We start from the raw sequence: 21122 nt of genomic DNA, 5'->3' as shown, positions 1-21122 counted from the left end.
TACTTGTTCTAAGATAAGTTCGAGTGCCAGAATGAATTTTCACTCTACGGCGGTCTGAAACTCGGGACCTTCGCCTTTCACTGGTTAGTGCTCTACCAACGAACTACCCAAGCACGCCACACGACCCGTCCTCAGAGCTTTTCTTCCACCAGTGTCTCCTTTCCTACGTTCCAAACATCACAAAAGTTCTGCTCCGAACTGTGCGTGACTAGTACTACTCGAAGAAAGGGTATTGCGGAGACATCGGTTAGCCACAGCTCGTGGGATGATTCCAGAATGAATTTTCACTCTTAAGCGGAGTGTGCGCTGATATGAAACTTGGACTATCCTATCTTCCCAGAGTGCTAGTCCCCCAAGGGTCACTGGAGAAGTACTCTGAAGTTGGGAAGGTAGCAGACGCGCTACTGGAGTAATTGAAGCTGTCAGAACGAGTCCAAAATCGTGCTTGGTAAGCTTAATTGGTAGAGTACTTGCCGGTAAAAGACAAAGATCCGGAGTTCTAGTCACGGTTCGGCACGCAGTTTTAATCCGACAGGAGGTTTCAAGTTTCAGTACATTGACACTTGTTCATGTGCTCCATTTACATTATTCCTGGTTCCGTTTTTTTACTGTATAATTCAATTTTTCACCGAAAACATCGCTGTGACGTTCAACATAGTGTTACAAAAATCCCACAGTCACCATACAGTCACGGTTAAACATAACACGATTTGATGACTATACGTACCTGTTGCCTCAGGTGATAAACTTCGACTCGCCACGTGGAGGGGTGAGCCTGGTGACGGAGAAGGGCGCCGCCACCACCAGCCGGCTGCTGATCCAGAAGGCGTCCGCTGAGGACACGGGGCTCTACACCTGCGCACCCTCCAACGTGGCTCCCGAGAGCGTCCGAGTGCACGTTCTGAAGGGTAACGCCCACATTCCATGCTCACGTTAACAATAGCCAATTACGAGCTGACCTGTAGACGTTAAATGACGTCGTTCACAGTAACGCGATATAACTATAATTTGTCGTAGAGAAAAATCATTATGATCATCTCTCATCCACCACTGGAGTGAAACTTTGTATTGGCATCAGCACTGAGTACAAATTTAGTCATTTTATCCAATCTGTTCGTAGGTGTAACATTCCACTCTTACATTATTTCATTATGTAGTCGTCTGGATATTTTTATAGAAAGGAAACATACGAGTCCAAGCTTTTCATTGTTAACAGGAGGGGGGGATGTGCTTCGATGTAGACACCAAAAGTCAGGCATACTTTCTTCCAATACTGTTAATCCGGAGACTAGTTTCACTACTTGTTTTTCATTCTGCTATCATGTATACACCCAGAATGAAAATTTGTACAAAGGCTAGGATTCGATCCCAGGTCACCTGCTCAGTAGATAGATGAGGGTCCCAACTGTATTGGAACGGCATCTCAGCATCGAAAGAGATCTATCGAAGAGGTCTCTGGAATCATATAGTTCCACTTCATTAAACATCTACGCCGGCGTAAAGAGTATCTCCAGCAGTTTAAAACATTCTGCAATAACCACCACAAAATAGTATTAATCACACCAAACCACACACATACTATATGTCATAAAGAAAAAGTAAAAAGAGTAACATGGAACATCACACAGCCTTAACAATCCTTCATCAAACCATGCGATCAATAAAAAATAGAATACCGCAATTTCAAATTGATCCAGCGTTTGAACCACACAATAGTTAGTATTACTAACCTCTGGTGCAGACAAAGAAATCCAAAACGTACTATTATCGTCGTACGAAATGAGGGACTCTCGCAGTCGGACTGCTTCAAAGTATGAAGGTTCATGCGTTTATATCAGAAAAGGAACACAATCTACATCAAGACATAACATTATGTCAGTAATCGAAGAAGGTCGTTTTCAAACCTCAGCTGTTGAATTAACAGGACTTCACATCGCTAACAAATGAAGAATTCGTCTGTGTATCAACCACACTGTGGTAATGTGGACATTTGTTTCACTAAAACAAAACTTTCAAGTACAAAAGGCAAAATTATTTTATGTGCAAACTTAAAAATAAGCACAGATATTATAAATGAAACTAGTAGCATCCACATAAGCATCGCTGTGAGTTTTATCATATCTGTCTAGGGCAATAAAGTGGCAAGGTTTAATAGAGTGGCTGCAGCAGGAATCGCCCATTTGGCCGCAAACGTCGACAGGGAAAATTGTGATGTAGCTGTAAAAGATTTAGAGCTCTCAGGGTATTTCTGCCAAATAATAATAGTAAAATCGGATCTGGAAGAAAACAGAAAACGGCAGGTATAACAGAAAGAAAGCGATAAGACAAATTTCTCTAGAGATCTAGCAAACAGAACTGGGATTATGCGTATAGCGAGATCAGTGTAAATGCGAATTTATTCTGTCAACATTACTTAAACTGAACTTGAGAGAGACATTTCCAGAACTATCCACACTAGTTTCAATGTCTCCAAAAAGGCAATGGATAATAGCTGGAACTAGGAATTTCTCTCAAAACCGTAAGTACTTCAGCTTCATGAAGAAGAGTCTCGGTAGTCATAGTTCTTAAATTTCTATGTTAGTTTCAAAAATATTTACAGGAAGACACCGATTGCTGCAAAAAAGTCATTTATTGTAAAAATAATACACAACGAATACAAAAAGCCAAAGCAGGCTGGAATGTCATTAAAGGGGAAGCAGGAAAAGACAAATAAATGTCTAATAACATACTGATAAGGGAGTGTGCTGTTGAGTAATATATGATATGTAGCACATGTAAATAACTATGCACCAAGTACAACGATGGTACTACCAACCACTAAGTATTAAGTTACTAAAGCACCACAAAATTTAAAAATGATAAGTTGAGTAGTAGGAGAAGTACCAAGCTGTGAAACAATTCATACAGAGTATAAAATCTCTTTTAGAAACCGTAATAAGTGAGTCATTCATATCAAAGAAATTTTCAGAGTATTTTAAACAAGCACAGACAACAGTTAAACAGCATCTAAAGACAGGTGATGCAAAAAACATATAACTAACAGCTCACTTCCCTGCTTCCATTATTTTGGAAATTAATAGTCAGTTATGAATAATACATTAACGAATTAATCGAATTAACAATACTTTCTAAAATACTCAAGGTCTGGTTTCTTAAGTGGTAAAGATACAGACTCAGCCATAGTAGAATTATCAAACTTATCCTTAATGCTCTTTACAAAGATGAATGTATCACAGGTATATTATTATTTAGTTGCAAGGATTTTTATAGTGTTGGCCATAGTATTTTCAAAAGTTTGGTAGAAGTGTTAAGCATATGAGGGGTAGCCATTGACTGGTTCTGATCTAATCTGGGAAATAGCTTACAAAGACTATACAGGGAGTTCGGAAATTCCCGTTACAGACTTCTAGGATTTATAGAGGGGAGTGAGTACATAGTATTTCAGATAGGTACTCATGTCCGGAAACGTCATCCAACGAGACTATAGAGCGTCAAAGTTATAGGCGTGAGCGGCTGTAGATGTATGTATACACGGGGCCTTTCCATAATGATGTGCCAGGCTTTCTAGGATGATGGAGAATGTATTAATTTGAAGTAAGGATCCCTGTACTGGAAACTAACGAGTCGACAGTTATAGACGAAAACCGTTTGAAACCTCTGACAGTTGAATACATGGACCGGTTCTTGTGCTGCGAAGAGTGTAGGGCTGGTAACTTTCCGTGGTGGTAGTGTGGACAAAAACGAGAAAAAATCGCCAGTAAACGTGGGCTCTAAATTGCATACCTGAGGAGCTATGACCATTCGTTCATCTTCGCTAATGTGAAACACATCTCCTCTACTGAGCAAATGTTCATAGCTGTTAAGGTATGCACTTTAGAGCCCACGTTTGTTCGACATTTTTTCTCGTTTTTGTCCACATTACCACCACTGAAAGTTACCAGCCCTACACTCTTCGCAACATCAGAACCGGTATATGTATTCAACTGTCAGAGTTATCAAAACGGTTTTCGTTTATAACTTTCGACTCGTTCGTTTCCAGTACAGGGATCGTTCATTGAAATTAATACATTTACCGTTCCCCAGCATTCTAGAAAGTCTGTAACGTCATCACGAAATCACCCAGTGTATGCGTACATTTACAGATGACCGCACCTATAACTTTGAGGCTCTGGTAGTCTCGTTGGATGACGTTTTCGGACATCGGTTCCTATTCGAAAAACGATGTACTCACTCCCCTCTACAAGTTCTACAAGTCTGTAAGGGGAATTTCCGACCACCTTGTAGACGTCACATACCTTATATAAGTCTGATTGTTTAATAAAACAATTAACAGAATCAAACTACATTAATATAGGAGATCCTCAGTACACTGTATCATAAGCAAAGCTTTGTTGATATATATCAATGATTTCGCAGTGGTGTAAGTCAATGGGAAAAAGTCTCTTTGCTGAACACAGAAATATTATATTCACCGAGAATATTAGAGAAACCTTTACTGAGAAACCAACTGAAACCGTCAAGTTTACTCTTTCTTAATACACAGTAAAGTGACATCAAGGATAAAGAAAACAAAGGCCATGAATTTCAGTTTCAAGAGATTCCTATCATCGTTGTGAAACAGCCAGCGTCCTTTAGTTACATAAACTACTATTAATAAGTACTTCGTCGGCCCCCAGTAACAGAGTAGTCGCCGTGACGGAATGTCAATCCTAAGGTCCCGGGTTCGGCTCCCGGCTGGGACGGACATTTACTCCGCTCAGGGACTGGGTGTTGTGTTGTCTTAATCATCGTCATTTGATTCCCATCGACGCCCGAATCGCTGAAGTGGCGTAAAAATAGAAAGACTAACATGTGGCGAACGATCTACCTGACGGGAGGCCCTAGTCACACAGCATAAACATTTAATATGAACATCCATTTCATAATTATGGAATTTTTCTGTGGGGGACATATGTAAAAAATGTAAACACAATTTCCCAACTACAGGAGAAGCTCATAAGATCATTAACGAAAAATAGTAAACTTGTTCATAAAAGATTTGATAAAAACACTGGACTTTTTACTTACAACATGTGAGTGCGTGTATCTGTCATTTGTGTGCGAAAAAAAGTAGCATCAATAATCAATGCGTAACTGCTCTATCCATGACACTGGAACATACCTAAACTCAACTTACAAATCGCAAGAAATAATAAATGTAAAGCCCAAAGCAGCATTTTTACCAAGGAAGAAAATGGTACAGAAAATTTCCCACAGATAATGAGTTTGCTAAATCAAACTTACTTGAAAATGTAGTTATAAAGTCCCCATTAAAAAAATTCGTATACAGTAAAGGATTATAACATGGAGAAGGGGTTGGGAGCATTTCTCATGCCACTTTCATATTATGTTCTTTTCCATCCTTTTTTTTTCCTTTAGTACAGGATCAACTTGCTCTCTCATTGTCTTTCTGAACTTAACTTAGCACACATCATAGAGTGATGCTACACCAGTTTGTCAGGCTAGCAAATGGGAAGTTGTGGCGCACAAAATGAAAACAAAACGTTGTCACTCTGGTCCTCATGTTAGGTGATTGTGTAGTGCTACATCATGTACGAATGTATACATAGTGTATGTAGAGTGTGCAGTGGCTTGCAGTGAGAAATGAACACAGTAGCATTAGCCTTTTATATTATTAACAACATGTTTGTAAAACGTTATTTTACACTAGGTATAAATGGAATGAGGTAACACTCTTTTAAACAGACTGACCTTGTATTCGGGAGGGTGGAGCCTCCGGTCATCAGACAGCTCTTCTGCTTTAGGTTTTCTGTTCTCACTCTAAATTATTTCGGCCTAATGTCAGTATGATTTCTACTCTAAGGCCATAGCTAATTACTTGTAACATCCCAACAACGTGGACCCATAAGTATGTAAATTACTGTAAGTCTGAATTATATTATTTTTGTTGTTTGAAATTGTAATACCAAGAGGTGTCCAGTAGTCTTGTAAAAGTTATCTGCAGACGAATTAAACTATTTCTGCTACTTCCGTTACTGCTACTAATACTACTACTGCTATTGCGACAGTATCAGAACATTATTAATGTCCTTAAAACTGCATTCACTACACACAGAAAGGTGATCGTCCCCTCTTAGTTGACACTGCCAAGAGAGGAATAAAAAATCAGTCATAAGCGAATTAGTTCATGAAAAATCTACCTATTTCTGTTTCATGTCTATTTAATTATTTGGAAACCGCTTCCAGAGGTGAAGCTAGTATTCCATTCCAAGTGAAGCGATAAATAGAAATCTTTCTTGACATATCTAAAGAGTTTTGGGTCATAAATATAAGTTTGAAGGTGGAGCTAGACTTTCTATTCATAGTCTGGTTGGTTTCCTTATTCAAATAGCTCCAGGAATTTAATTTCTGAAATACTTCCCCACATGAAATGTGTAGATTACTACCAGCAATAGAAATATATTGAATTCACAGTGAGTAGTAGGCAATATAACTTTTAATAAATATTCTATGGTATATAAAAGCCAAAACTGGCATTTGCATCGATCAGATGTTGTTGCCTTATTCGGAGAATTATATAAGCAGTGACCTTCACACGTTTGTACCTAAATTTTTCAAACTTAAATGCTACTCTTACTGAGGTCCCAAAGGGCGGACAGAATACACACCTTCATGGCTGTCATACTGATCTAATTAGCTTTACACTGACATTTGGTAGTTTTGGTGATGTGGTGGTACACATGTCTACCATTTCACCGTGAGTCAATATTTAGGTACTTCAGTGATACATTAACTGTTTACCATAATACCATATTAGCATAACTAAGGATGGTTTGCTGTCATTTATCACAAATCAGTCTAAGAAAAATGACAAAAGATAAGAATCAAATTAGTTCTCAGCAAAGTTACAAGTTCAAACAAAGGAACTTTTCATTCTGAGAAAGATAAATGTAAACACAGAAACTGTAAGCAATAAAACGCTTTTCATGGAATGTGGGAGAGGGAGGGGGGCAGGTCGACTGGAACCAATATATCAATGATCCAGGTAGAAAATAAATTTATGATCAACAGTAATCTATAAAAACGGTGCCATGCTATATTCTAAACAGATATTCTGTATTGTACTTAACAACATTTAAGGAAATATCAGATGTAAAAATATATTTCATCACCCCCAAAATGTAGATCAGATACATGCTACTAAAGCACTATAAGACATTGGAAAATACAGTAACAATAAATTGTATTTACAATCGAATAATGTTAGCTTTTGCAATAATTCCTATAAATTTAAAATTTCAGTGAGTGAGGTTAGTACACATAATTGAAAAAGGATACAAATCAACCTGCTGTGTCCTCATGATGATGATATATAACATTTTATTATAATATCTTCAAAGTACTGTTTGGGTAGATGTTACAGTTAATGTACACATTCCACATCCTCTGATGTATTTGTAGACCTCTCCTCTCTTTAGCAATAATTTCTGGTAGGTATTTGTGTGCTCTTTAGCAGTAATTTCTGGTAGGTATTTGTTGTGCTGAGCAAATCGTAATTTTCGGTCAGAAATAACAAGTTTTCAGTGCTTCCATATCGACATGTGACTGATTACACAAGTTTTTCATTTTACTATCCATTTATTTAATGGTCTTGTGTCAGTGTTACCTTTCAGAGCTCTGTATTTCGGCCCTACAAAAGTAATTTGCGAGCCACCTTTGATTACCGTTCTGGAACCAGATGCCACGAAACAGTCACAGTTCTGCTAATGTGAATATTATTGACATTTTCGGTATGAGACGTATTTTTTTTAATATGGCCAAAATATTTCAGTACACCATATTCAATTATGGTCCGAACAGAATGGCTTCGAACCTTTTCTCTGGGTGTTTTTTTTTTCACTCTATTTTCAAGATAAATTTAGTGTCACAACTGTTTTTTTCCTGGAAGGAAGTCCAGTGGTCAACCTGTAACTTAGGTTAGTGGTAATTGATTGTGAAATCTCTACCTAACTGAATGGAGTATTATTGAAAGTGTGTTAAAATCTGTTTGATACATAATGACCATAGCCTTCATTAATACTTCATATCTTTTGATTATTTTCCCAGCAATTTTTAGGTGTATGTCCATCCCATAATGTTCCTTTACATATCATGCTATGAACAGTACAAGAGTGATTACACTTATCAGCCTGTGACAGTTTACTAATTTTTACATTTTTTGCTTATTGATGAAGCTCTTTAAATATTACTCTTTTTAATTCTGGCATAAACCAAATCTGAAAATTAATAATATGTGCTTCTTTACTTAAACTAATATTGGGACTGAATTCTGAATAAAGAATTATCACAATATCAGATGAAACACCTTTGTGCTTAGTCAAATTGCTTAACCAGACCAGGTATTCCTATAATTCTCATTTTACTTTGCCTTCCTTGTATTATGTACTTATATTTTCAGAAATCTATAGTTTACTAATATATGTTTCAAATCTGAAAAATACTCACTTCAACCTCAATGAGGTAGAAAGTAGTGCCAGAGATCACTTAGTTTTCCTAAAGAAGGAATAATGTATATAAAATATGTAAGGTATGTAACAAGATATATCATCTGAACAATATCTGATGATACATGAGCCAGTTACATATATACCACTTTGATTATATGAACCATGTGTGGAATTTGTTAACTGGTAACAACTTCACACAACTCAGAAATATGAATTTGTAAGGCTCACTTTAATCTTCATTTCAAATAGCTGTCATTATTGGTCAGAACTGATAGTACAGTGGCTGGATTGACAAATGTCATACACCAGTCTAATTCACTCTTCCCTTGACAGGGAAGAGTTTGCTACTGGACTACTAACATGCATTATCTTCTAGTATTGTATATGTAATTATATCTATTACCCTTAAGTGAAAATGGAAACTTACAAACACAGTTCATCAGCGAAGTAAGCTACTCTAGATTGTGACTAACATTGCTAACTGTTAAATTAAATGTCTATACCAAAAGTGTGTGTACCCCATGTATAATTTTAATTAGTTTTTTCCAAACACAATGTGTAAGGCAACATATCAAACTGCTAAATGGCATAACATTAATGAATGAAAAGAAATTGTATTACTATAATCTTCAACTTGACATTCTAATTGCCATTGTAGCCAAATATAACATTTTATCAGGTTCATCACATGATGTTCCACTCTGTTTTCATCAAAATATACACCTAAAGACAGTGTTTTGTTTTGTTTGTTATCTGTACTTGTTACCCTACATATTTGAAGACTCTGTTTTTGACTCCATGGAACTCATTATCATAATAATAATAATTATTATTGTTCTTGAAGTTAAAATTTCTTCTTTAGGAGAGTGTTAATACACAATCTACTTTCATGTCATTTTTCTGTATGTATTTTTTACTTATAAAAATGTCTTATATATTCATGATTTTTTTGTCCCCTCTCCTGCCCCTTCCTTTCCTATTTTTATTTTTCTCTTTGGGCATTTGCTGGAATTTCTGTTTTCCTCTATGCTTTTTCCCTGTCTGTCATGACTTCTTTGGAGATACACAGTAGAATTATATTTTCAATGCTTGAGGCCAGCACTTGGAAACAAAGAAATTGCTATTTAAAAGTTCCTGAGTTGATTCTACCTTACACAGAGTGACAAAAATATTTGTTTCATTTGTAACAAAAAAAAAAATTCTGCTTATACCAGCGAAATGCTGTATCATAAAAGCAAAGGAAGCAAAATGCTTATCCATCTATACTGTGTTAAAAATACCCCCTCTCTTACCAATTTTCTGCAACAAGAACAAATAATAACTGTATTTGCTCTGTGTATGGATGGTGTGGTAATACTCTGTAAATAACTTGAACAGCTTCACACAACAGCTTGTAACCTGTCTCTTAAATTTGAATTAAACCACACGTGTCTTCAGCAGTGTATTCCCTAAGAAAATAAAGCTTTCTGAACAAACTCTTAAAAAGAATACACCAAACTATTATGAATGTTCACTGAAGATGTACTACTGCAATTGTACAAAGGTATGGCTTGTAATGTACTCTCATTATAAACACTGGTCTGGGATATCAAACAATTTTCAATCTTAAGTGAGCCTAAGTTCATTTTAAGGTTTATTTCTGACTGGAGTACATTACAATATTAATCAAATTCACATACCCTATATTGTTAAGGCTTACAATACACCTACCTGCTAATCCAGAACTGAACAGCTGGAGCTGTTGGCTCCAAGTCTTTTCTTACTATTTTCATACTCGTTGAATGAGATTAGTATATACCTCTGTGCATCTTATTGTGTTTTCAGTTCTCTACAAATATCACATTTTCTAGAGAAAACGATATGATGTTACATTATTAATTTGTATTTTTCAATTCTAATCTTTTTCATTTGTCTTCTTACACACTTCTAGCATAAGCATCTGGCTATAACCTTTCTTTAAGTTCCAGTAACCACTAATCACCACTTTATTCTTATGATACTATATATTAAACACATTGTACTTTGTGTAAGATAAACGATGGCACTGATAGATAATTCATTAAAACCACATTTTCATGTTACTGAATCTCTAATAATGTAAATGTAAAAACTGTTTAAATTTTTGTGGATTTCATTTACTGGCACCATTAGCCAATTACTTCCTAATGATAGGCTTTATATTTCATTTCAGATTTGTAATTTTCCAAATTAAACCTTTGCTCTCTTATTTCACTAGAAGCCATACAGTGTATAGTGAGGGATTGACAGTGTTCTAAAATCAGTTTGTAACTTTGGTAAATTTGGTGATGGGCTGGGGCACAAAGAAAAATTTTCTGTTGATGTCTCGAGAATTCTGGATTTCTTCATTTCACTGTTGGGTTTGTTTTCACAAGTTAAATGGTGGTGGGGGCTAGTTGTTTCTTAACTTAAGAGATATTACAATTTTGTGAATAAGCCCTTGGCAGTGCACATTTTTCTGGTTGTGTGTACCGCTGCACTTTGAACAGAATTGGTAGGACTCTGACTAAATGTATCTACAATGCAACACTAAGCTTTACTTCACTTTATGACATCAGCGTCATATATCGACTTTATCTGTACGTAGCATATGCTCCCCACAGTCATAAAAATATGTTCTTGAAGATATCCACATGTAATGTGCAATACTAGAAACGATCTCCATGTCTGTGACATAGTTGTTATCTGTAGGCATCAATCGCTAATCAGTGTTTAATATATTTTAGCAGTGATTGTTATATTTGTTTCTCAGTCTTTGCATCTTCTATGTTTTTCACACATGACACTCTCAAGATATTGTTGCTGTGTGTGTGCTGGATGGGGGGGGGGGGGGGGGCAGGGGGCTAATCTTCAAAGATCGTTTATAATTCTGTACTGGCAGCCTTGGAATCTTAATGTTAGCTGTGTGTCTTACTGCACTTACATAACAATTGTAATTATTAACACAGCTTTTCTAAATCGTTTTTAGATTTAATGGAGAAAGTGTCTATCCTGCTACCATCTGGGACTATTTCATAAATTTTGGTCTTAGAAGTGGTCATTTCCTTAACTTTGACAAATGTGCCAGCCAATAGGAGGATTCGTGTCCCTAGAGTTCTCTCACTTAAGCTTAAACATTTTAATTTCGTTCCTCACATTATGCTACTTGCTGTCCACATTGACAGCAGAGGTATCACAGATATGTTAACACTTTGTGATCATTCTCATGTATCTGTCACTGGGAAAATCTAGTACACAGTTTGATACAGGGTATATTTTACACCAAATAAGTGCACACACACATACACACACACACACACACACACACACACACACACACACACACACACACACACAAACACACACACACATTCACTACTGTCAGCTATATGAAAGCTTTGAATAAATTTTACTAGAGTTACCAAACATATTGTCCCATTTCTGTGTATCTATTCCTTTAACAACAACCGTTATTAAAAAGTAAGAAATAAAGTTTGAATCATTCATTAAGCTTAATGTACGATATTGGACACATTAAAATATGAATATATAGGGTGCAAAAATAATATTCTAATACAGCACCTAATGTTTATTTCATTTTCATAAAATGCCATGAGACATTTAATCACCCAAATAGTCATAATTTTAAGGTTTTTCATGGACTACATCTAGGTGCAAAATATTTTCTGTCCAACTTTAAGAGAAAAAAGTTATTGTTTTGGACTCATTTGAAAATGCATGTTACTGATGTATACTGTTGTCAATAACAATGTCTCTGTAAATTAACAGGTATGCATAATATGAACTGTAAAACATAAAACATTTAAAGTTATAAAATAATTATTTAAATATATGAGTTTATTAGAAAATTGGATTCTATATCTCCTTGTTCAGGATGATGAATACTACCTACATTTCAGTTGAAAAATCAGCAAATACTTTCTCTTAGGAAGAAAGTGTCACAAACATTATGAACGATTTAGCTGAATGTGTTAATAGTCACACCTTCTGAAAAAGTAAACTTCCTTTCTTTGCATTTATTATATTCAAATAAAGCTCATCAGTGAAAAGGAAATAGTATACATCAAAATTTTTGTTACCTTACTACTGTACTGTGACCATTTAATACTGAGCGTAACAAAATTGCCTAAAAGTACAAATTTACTTAAAGTGTGGTAGCACCTATCTAATTTAATAATAGAGTGGTGCTCGTCGCTCCAGTATATCAGAGTCGCACACTGATGTCGATAACAACAGACCCATCTCACTTAGGCCAATTTCTTGTTCAATTACGACACATATTGTGTTCCTCTGTTCGTTTGTGCAGCACCGATCGTGTGACATCCAGTTTCCTTTGCTCTTTCATGAGTTCCTAAAGGCAGAAGGTTCTGGAGCTATAGATGTCTTGTTACTGGACTTCCAGAAAGAGTTCACTGGAGTTCTGTATGTCACATAGTAAACAAAGTATATAAATCAGGAATATGTGAACGGATGAACAACATTTTTGTCGGCAGAACTCAGTTTGTCGTGCTTAATGAAAAGGCAGAAGCAGCTGCACAAGTACAGGAACTTGTACCACGAGACAGTGTGATACGGCCGCTGCTGTAAATTATTTCGATGTTCCACAAATCATTTGAACGATTCCTTTACGGAAATGATGTTTAACAAGTTCGCTCAGAAAACATGGATACATAAGTAGTGTGGCCACTGATCAATATGTTATTTCTTAGTGGTCCTGTGGAATATTACTACTACAATTAGAATGATTGTCGTCCACTAGACCCTCAGTTTCGTTTTCCATTTCTCTGACACTTTTTTGTCAGCAACGTGAGCCATTAAGCTGACTGTGAGAGTCCTCACACTTATCTGCCATTGGTTTCTTAATGACAATGTGGCTGATATGTTTAAGAAAATCTGTCTCCAGATTCACAGATCCTACTCACTAGTTTGAGTAGTCGTTTGGTTGGCTCTTCGCCTAATAATTTCAGAAAATCCGAAGGAACGCTGTCTTTTTCGTATGTCTAATTTGAGCCTATATCTCCCAGAGTGCTGTTAAACACTATCTATAATGCTGGATCTCCTATGTATACCACATCGGCCAACATTTCCTCAATCACGTAATTAGACAAATCTTGTCGTAAAGCCTTGAAATGAACGTACCATTTCCATCGCTTCTTCTTCTCTCTCTCTCTCTCTCTCTCCTCCTCCTCCTCCTCCACCCTTAAGAAACGAATTCTCATTGCAACCCTTATATTGACGCAGTTACCTTCAATTTCACCGCAACTTGTTTTGGCTTTCCTATGTGCTTCATCAGTCCCTACATGACCAATACTTTCTCGATTTCTTCCCCTTCATCCCCCAGCTGTTTCACTTTGACGTCAATACACTTCCTATTTATTTCATTCGTAAATGACCTATAATATTTCGGTGTTCCTGAATTTCCCTCAAGTTTTGGTACTTCCTTCTTTCTCGAATCAATTTTTTGTGTTACCAAAAGTGTCTTTGTAGTTACTTTTAAGATGTATACGTTTGTCTATGAAAGTTTCGTGACTACCCTTCCTAGAGACGTCCATTCCTTTTCATCTTCACATCCTATTGTGTTTTTCGTCATCACACCACAAATGCAGTTCATCATTCTTCATAATTCGGTATCCAAATTCTTTCCACATTGATTCTTATGGATGAATCTCTTTAATTACAGCCTGCTCTTCATCAGTACTAAATTGTGATCGTAATTTGTCTCTGCTTCTGGCTTTGCCTTGGACTCCAAAGTATGACTTCAGAATCTTTGACCATGATGTAATCCAGCTGGTTTTTAGGCCTTCAAGTATACCTCTTATTCTGTTTTATTTTTGAACAGTCAATTCGTTATTACCAGCTGAATTTGATTGCAGAACTCAGTCTTTCCCCTGTCATTCCAACTACTAACCTAATTTTTTTCATATCTTTGTCTTCTGTTCATTCCTGTACTATGCCATTGCAATCCCCTATGGTCATTAGTATACCACCCACTTTTATATTGAATGACTCGTTCAATATTTTTGTATACTTTCTCCAACTCTCAATGTCCTGCTTCTGACGTCAGCTTGTATACCTGTACTAACACTGACGCCGCTGGTTCGCTGTCGATTCTGATGAGAACATCTATCACTAAAATGTTCAAGGTAACTCACTATGTGACGTAATGTCCGATTCATAATGTGTACTACTCCCGTTATATGATTTTCTGTTGGTCTTCATGTTACCCTGCATTCCAATTATCATAATTTCTTATCTAATTCCCACTTGATGTCACTACTACCACACTTTATCTGGACTGGGCCTTCGCATTTCCCTTTCACGATTTTCTGCCTTCTGTAACACATTCAGACTACCAACACTCCAGGCTCTGTTTCGTATTTTGGTTCCCATTAGTTAGTTATCCAGTCCTTTTCGCTTGGTAACCTCCACCTTGTCAGTCCCCTCCCTCAGATCTGTGGAAATAATGCAGAATGTTTGGCCAACTGGACAGAGTATCATGACATTTTTTTAAGTCACTGGACACATAGCATGTGTATTTAATTCAGTGTTTATTTTCCTGTATGTATCCTCATGCTGTTAATCTTTGCTAATTTTTCAGCCTTCAAGGAATAGTTTCCCCTTAGGGTAGGAGGTGGCCGTAAGACTGTTTCTGTTCCTATACACTTTTTGTCTAGGCTATTGGTAGCATGAGGTTGGCTTGTCATGCTGGGAGTCTTTGGTTGCCATTGAAAATGATTTTTATTCAGAATTAAACAGTGACTATGTTCGAACCAACGACCTTGAACTTTTACATACTAGACAAGTACACTACCCTAGACAATGGTTGTTACCCATAGGGGATCCTTAAGAATTTCCATGTGACTTTCTTCCTTCCAAGAGTGGCAATCCAGCAAATTATACATTAGAGGTTGAATGGAGAACTGAAGTTGGAAGAGGGAGCTTGTGTCATACACTGATGTTCCAGTCAGAACACAGCAAACAGAGCCACAGCTAAGGTTTTTAGTACCAGTCTTGTACACTGTTCTACTCATCCAATAAATGTCACCTCTGAGCGAAAGGTTCATTATGCAATGAACATATTTAACTTACTGATGATTCACACCCACCTACATCCAAAATAATTTTCTTCTCCCACTCCAAATCAACGAAGTAAATTGAAAACTTAGTTACTTTCTAGAGAGTTACAATGTAATTTAGCCTTATTACAATGTCAGTGAACGTTACATAAATATTTACTTGCACAAGATAACTTGACTTTGCTTTTCTCAATACAGTGCCACATAAAAAACGATTTGGGAACTCAGTAATTTTTCACTTTTTGTCATCTGTGACTTTTCATATATATAAGTCCAATGTACCTCTCATTGCATCTCATTGTGTATTTCGACTGAAGTAATCTATCAGATTATCAAACTTAATAGTCCACTTACTTACTGTGGAAAATTTATTTCATGTAAGAATGTTTTCGTTTAAGTTATTTCATTACCTGAAATTCTTATTAATCATCCATTGATGTTAGGAACAGACATTTAGAAGATTTAAATGGTGTGCTTACTTCTTTAAGAGTAACTGCATTGTAATTACACTAACGATAATGTATGGTAAATTTACCCCAATCAGACCAGACTACATAGCTATTTCATTATTAGTTTCTATTTGTTATAGGGAAAATACATTCAATTATTTACTTCTGTGTATTGCAAGACAGTAACACTGTCATTCATAATTAGTGTTGAAGCCACTAAATCTTATATTCTAGGAAGCGTCCTATTTGAAACAAATTTTCAATGGTCCTTGATGCTTTCATTGTTAACATTTTTCCCACCAAAACATTTATAGTACTTTTTAATGTCAGAATCGGTGTAAATGAGCGTAGGTTTTCATTTAATGCATTGTCCATTACATTGCTGTCAAGAAAAAGGCCACAAGAATAAAGAGAATGTTAGTGTTAAGATTAAAATTTCTGGTCGGCAGCTATGACCCTGTAAATTTAAGAAATTGCTAATGTTTTGTAATAACAAACAAAATTTACTGAAAAATATCTTATTTAGCAAACGAAAAAAGGTATTCATGAAAAGACTCTCAACAGAAGATGACCAATAAATAGTATTTGCTATTTGTACCACATATTTTTCTGGGCTCAGTTACTGAGTGCTCGCATCCAGAGAATAACTGTTCAAAAATGTATGAATGTATAATTTTCTGAGAAAAACTAACAAAAATGTTGTAGTTGATGTAAAAGTTCTGGGTATAGAGTTGTGTCCAAAGTAACTGTGACTGACATTTTGGCCATGGCTGCACAGGCCTCCCTCTGAATTAAATGCCACTGAAACCATGTTGGTAGCATTTAGGTTTAAACATGTTCTGGCTCAACATACAGAAAGCCTAAGTTAATACATAACTATATATGTTGTATACAACTTTAACTCTGTTGCTTTATTATTATGGCCTGTAATTTATTAATCAAATTGCATAACATAGTTGAGCACAGTGACCACAATAAAAAAATAAACTCATTTGCCACAAGAATAATCCACATGAAAAGTAATCATGAATAAGGGGTGGTCAGTAGTTACAGTAAGGCAGTTGCACAATGAAAATGTGAAGAGTGATGCACCACTGGTTTAGAATAGTAATGCATTGACACTATGGTCAGAAAATTTTGTTGCATTTTCCATTCTTGGTGAATGGCTGCCCCTGTCCCTTAGCATTCCCAGATATGCATTTATTTATAGACATGAATGAAGTGTCATGTATTCAGGTATTTTCCAATTATCTGTCAAGACTTTCTTGTTGCTCAATGTGTGAAACACCTGCTCAAATATTGATGTAACGCTACACCATTTTTCGGTTTTAAATTTCAAAATACGCTGTCCAAATGCTTACAGCAGTAAATCATGTGGATTTCATACTACGAATTTCGGAACCTGCATTAAGAAAGAATAGACAAATATGTATGAGTATAAAAATTGTTATTGACAGGGATTCTAACTGCAGGGGGAAACGCTAAGATTATTCAAGAATCTCATAAAGTATCTTAAGAAAAAATAAAGTAGCATTGTATTGATTACATATTCAAAATAATATTCAAATTATTTTCGAGATAGCTTTGTTTCAGATGCCCAAAGGTTCTGTTTGCCTTCTGAGGTAAATGCATTGAATTTGTTTTGAATTTACATTTAATTTAATGTGAGGAAAGCTGTTAAAATAATAGTAACTTACGTCCACTCTTCATATATTGTATACTCAGAATAAAATGTAATGTATTACTGTCGTTGAATAGGTTTGAATGTCGTTATTCTGTTGAGCAATCCTTCATTGAAGTATTCTCTATGCTAATCATTGAGTCAGCCAATAAAAAGAAAAATGGTTCAAATGGCTCTGAGCACTATGGGACTTAACTTCTAAGGTCATCAGTCCCCTAGAACTTAGAACTACTTAAACCTAACTAACCTAAGGACATCACACACATCCATGCCCGAGGCAGGATTCGAACCTGCGACCGTAGCGGTCGTGTGGTTCCAGACTGTAGCGCCTAGAACCGCTCAGTTAATTCGGTCGACAACCAATAAAAATAATAATTTACTATGCTCATCATACAAATGCAGCTTAAATCTATTTTCAACATGTTTTTCATAAAATTTGAGTTCAGTACAACACTGAAGTTTATTTTAAGATTTCTGGGACTTAGGTGTTACGCATACTGGCCTTTCGATTTGATGCTTGGGGCAGATGGCAGTGTAATTTAACAACTTACTTTTTGAAGCCGCTTCTCAGGAGATTTCAACAGGCTAAAATTTTCCACTCCACGCCCTTAATAAAAGAGAGAAATGTGGGACAGTCAAGAGAGACTGAACCATATAATGATTATTGGCAACCAACGACTCTAATATCAGCTCTATATAGGTACTTATCTCTGTTTCACATTTTTCTGATATTCCAGCTCAGGTGAAATGACATTGTTTCTTCCTCATGGACAGCATGATGCTTCTCATTTACAGCCTTGGCATATCGGATTTGCTACAAATTTAAGGTAAAAGCCTTAATTTTTGACTCACATCACTGTTTCACTTGACTGTAAGTTTAAGCCTGTTATCGTCTTGATTTCCCGTTTAATTGTAACTTCTCCATTTTTTGGAAGTCTTCTGATACCTGTTTTATCAAGAAGGCAATTGATATGATTTCTGAAAAATGCACTCTCATATCCCATCCCTGTTTCCTAAATTATCTTAAGACCATGCATACTAGAACATATGTATTGAGGAATTTGAAAACTAATCTTAGATTGCAGCTAGATGACAAGCAGTTACACTGTTAATTTAGACATTTCACAATACTGCACCTGAGATTTGCTGAATCAGAACAATATGCACTAGTCACCTTGTGTGTTGTAAATAATTTTACTGTCAATTTTAATAAAAGTTTCTGTGATGGAGCTGAAGTTGTTGAACATCAGTAAATGTTTTTTTGTTCCTTATACATCATACCTTATTTGCTGTTAAACCCTATATGGTCAATGAGAATTTAATAAAATTTATTTTATTAAGAAATGGACACCTGTCTGTACCAAAGTACATAATCTGGAGACTTTATGTCTTTGATTCTTAAGGATGATTTTTCTGAAATGGGCTGCTAGTTGAGATAAGGTTAAAATTTCTGTAAACTACTTCATATGGAATAAACATACTATGAAGCAGTAGTTACTATGCCAAACCATATGAACAGGATTCTGCAGGATGCCTTTGAATTCATACTAAAATATTGATTTACATGATTTTGTGTGCAGAAAACTGCTCTTAAACAGTTGGACCAAAAATATATTAAGCGAATTGTGTCTTGTATATTTGTACTATCGAAAACATTATTTTTTTTACTGCAGCTACTGCAAATAACGCTCTGAATGGACTAAGTATCAGTGAAACTGAATCCAAATCAGTCATCTGTGTGATTACAACAGCTTTAGGACCATTTATGTGCACTATCTTTTGATAAGAAGTTCACGTTTCTCTATTTTACTCACAGATGGATATTCTTCCCTGACGTTTAATATTCTTCATTTTGTTATGTAAGAAAAATTTAAATGACAGAATCCAAACATAAACGTTAACGCACATTATCTCTGTTTGCAGGTGAGTTGCCAGCCGCCATGCTTGACAGTGGAGGGCAAGGAGCTGTGCCACAAATATTCTGGTTATGGATGGTGGTATCCCTTAGTCTCTTGAAGTGACAACCAACACTATTCAATGCCTAAATGCGAATTACGACGTAACAGTTCCCGACATTACTATAGACACTAAAGATATGTGAATCTTAAAAGAAAGCGACACAGGTTTATAAGAGAAACAGTTCTTCGATGAGAACTCTTAGTACACAATATATTTTTATCTATATGCAGAGTATTTTTGTAGCAAAAATACGTTAAGCAGTATGAAAGCATTGAAATGAATATGAAAACACTGTAATAACCCAGATTTCCTGGAATAAAATATTTGTTATCGACAAGTATAGGTTTATCATCACAATTGTATAAGAGTCATTACAATAGATTAAAATGTAAGTTTATTTGTTCGAGATGGTACCAAAATACAGTGTTCATATTTTGTACAACATACATTAAACTGCCTAGATTATTTAAACATCCCAAATCAATGTAGAAAGTTTAGAACTTTTCCTAATCATTATTTAGCATTTATGTTTCTCGTTACTATAATTCTGAACGTGAAAGTATGGCATGGTAGCATATATTGTTTCCTTTTATCATATACTGTCACTGTCGCTTAACATAAACCTCATGTCTTACTTCCTGAATCCAGTTTCTGTATTTGCAACATTTTCTGGTTTGTTCTTCCCACATTTCACAGATGATTGGAGTCGGAAGAAGCCACAGTATTTGGCGCAGTAGGAATTGTACCTCAGCTACGTACTTCACATTGGTTTCAAGAGTATGTATACAGTTGTAGATATAAATATAGGAAGATAGCCGCCTCTGAAATATTTAAGCCTAGTTTTGGCCTTGAAGATTTATATTTATGTTTAATGGCACGTGCTGTAAGATACTCTTTATTGGTAATGTGTAAGAGGAACTGTTTCTCTGTGCCAACATTTCCATCTCAGAGTAGCACTTAAAACTTACGTCCTCGATCATTTGTGGGATGTATTGAAATTCTCTCTTTCTCTATTGTTTTTACCCTCTACAGCTCCCTAGACTACCAGGGACGTAACACTGATTTCTTAGCAGACGTCCTATCATCCTGTTCCTCCTCCCTTTCAGCGATTTCCATTCGCGTTGTGATCGAAAAGTAACGTCCGATTTTGAATTTTGTTTTGTGTTATTGGTACACGCGTTCCTGAAGTATATTCATGCCGTGCGGGATTAGCCGAGCGGTCTTAGGCGCTGCAGTCGTGGACTGTGCGGCTGGTCCCGGCGGAGGTTCGAGTCCTCCCACGGGCATGTGTGTGTTAGTTTGTCCTTTGGATAATTTAGGTTAAGTAGTGTGTAAGCTTAGGGACTGATGACCTTAACAGTTAAGTCCCATAAGATTTCACACACATCTATATATTTTTTAAGTATGTTCACATTTTCAGCTGTTTTCGTTA

At 36.0% G+C, this 21122-nt stretch overlaps 1 protein-coding gene across 1 annotated transcript in view; it reads left to right on the top strand.

Annotated features, from left to right (window-relative positions):
* LOC126161891 (zwei Ig domain protein zig-8-like) overlaps positions 1 to 20124 on the top strand; it is a 147746-nt gene extending 127622 nt beyond the window's left edge. Inside the window, exons 5-6 of the mRNA XM_049918036.1 lie at positions 740 to 908; positions 19655 to 20124. Coding sequence (XP_049773993.1) covers positions 740 to 908; positions 19655 to 19752 — 267 coding nt within the window. The 3' untranslated portion in view covers positions 19753 to 20124. The remainder of the gene's footprint in view (positions 1 to 739; positions 909 to 19654) is intronic.
* The last annotated feature ends 998 nt before the right edge of the window (positions 20125 to 21122 follow it).

The sequence above is a fragment of the Schistocerca cancellata genome, chromosome 1 (genome assembly GCF_023864275.1).
Source record: "Schistocerca cancellata isolate TAMUIC-IGC-003103 chromosome 1, iqSchCanc2.1, whole genome shotgun sequence".
Classification (NCBI taxonomy): domain Eukaryota; kingdom Metazoa; phylum Arthropoda; class Insecta; order Orthoptera; family Acrididae; genus Schistocerca; species Schistocerca cancellata.
The sequence above is the reverse complement of the archived record's forward strand: the minus strand, read 5'-3'. Positions and strand labels throughout refer to the sequence as shown.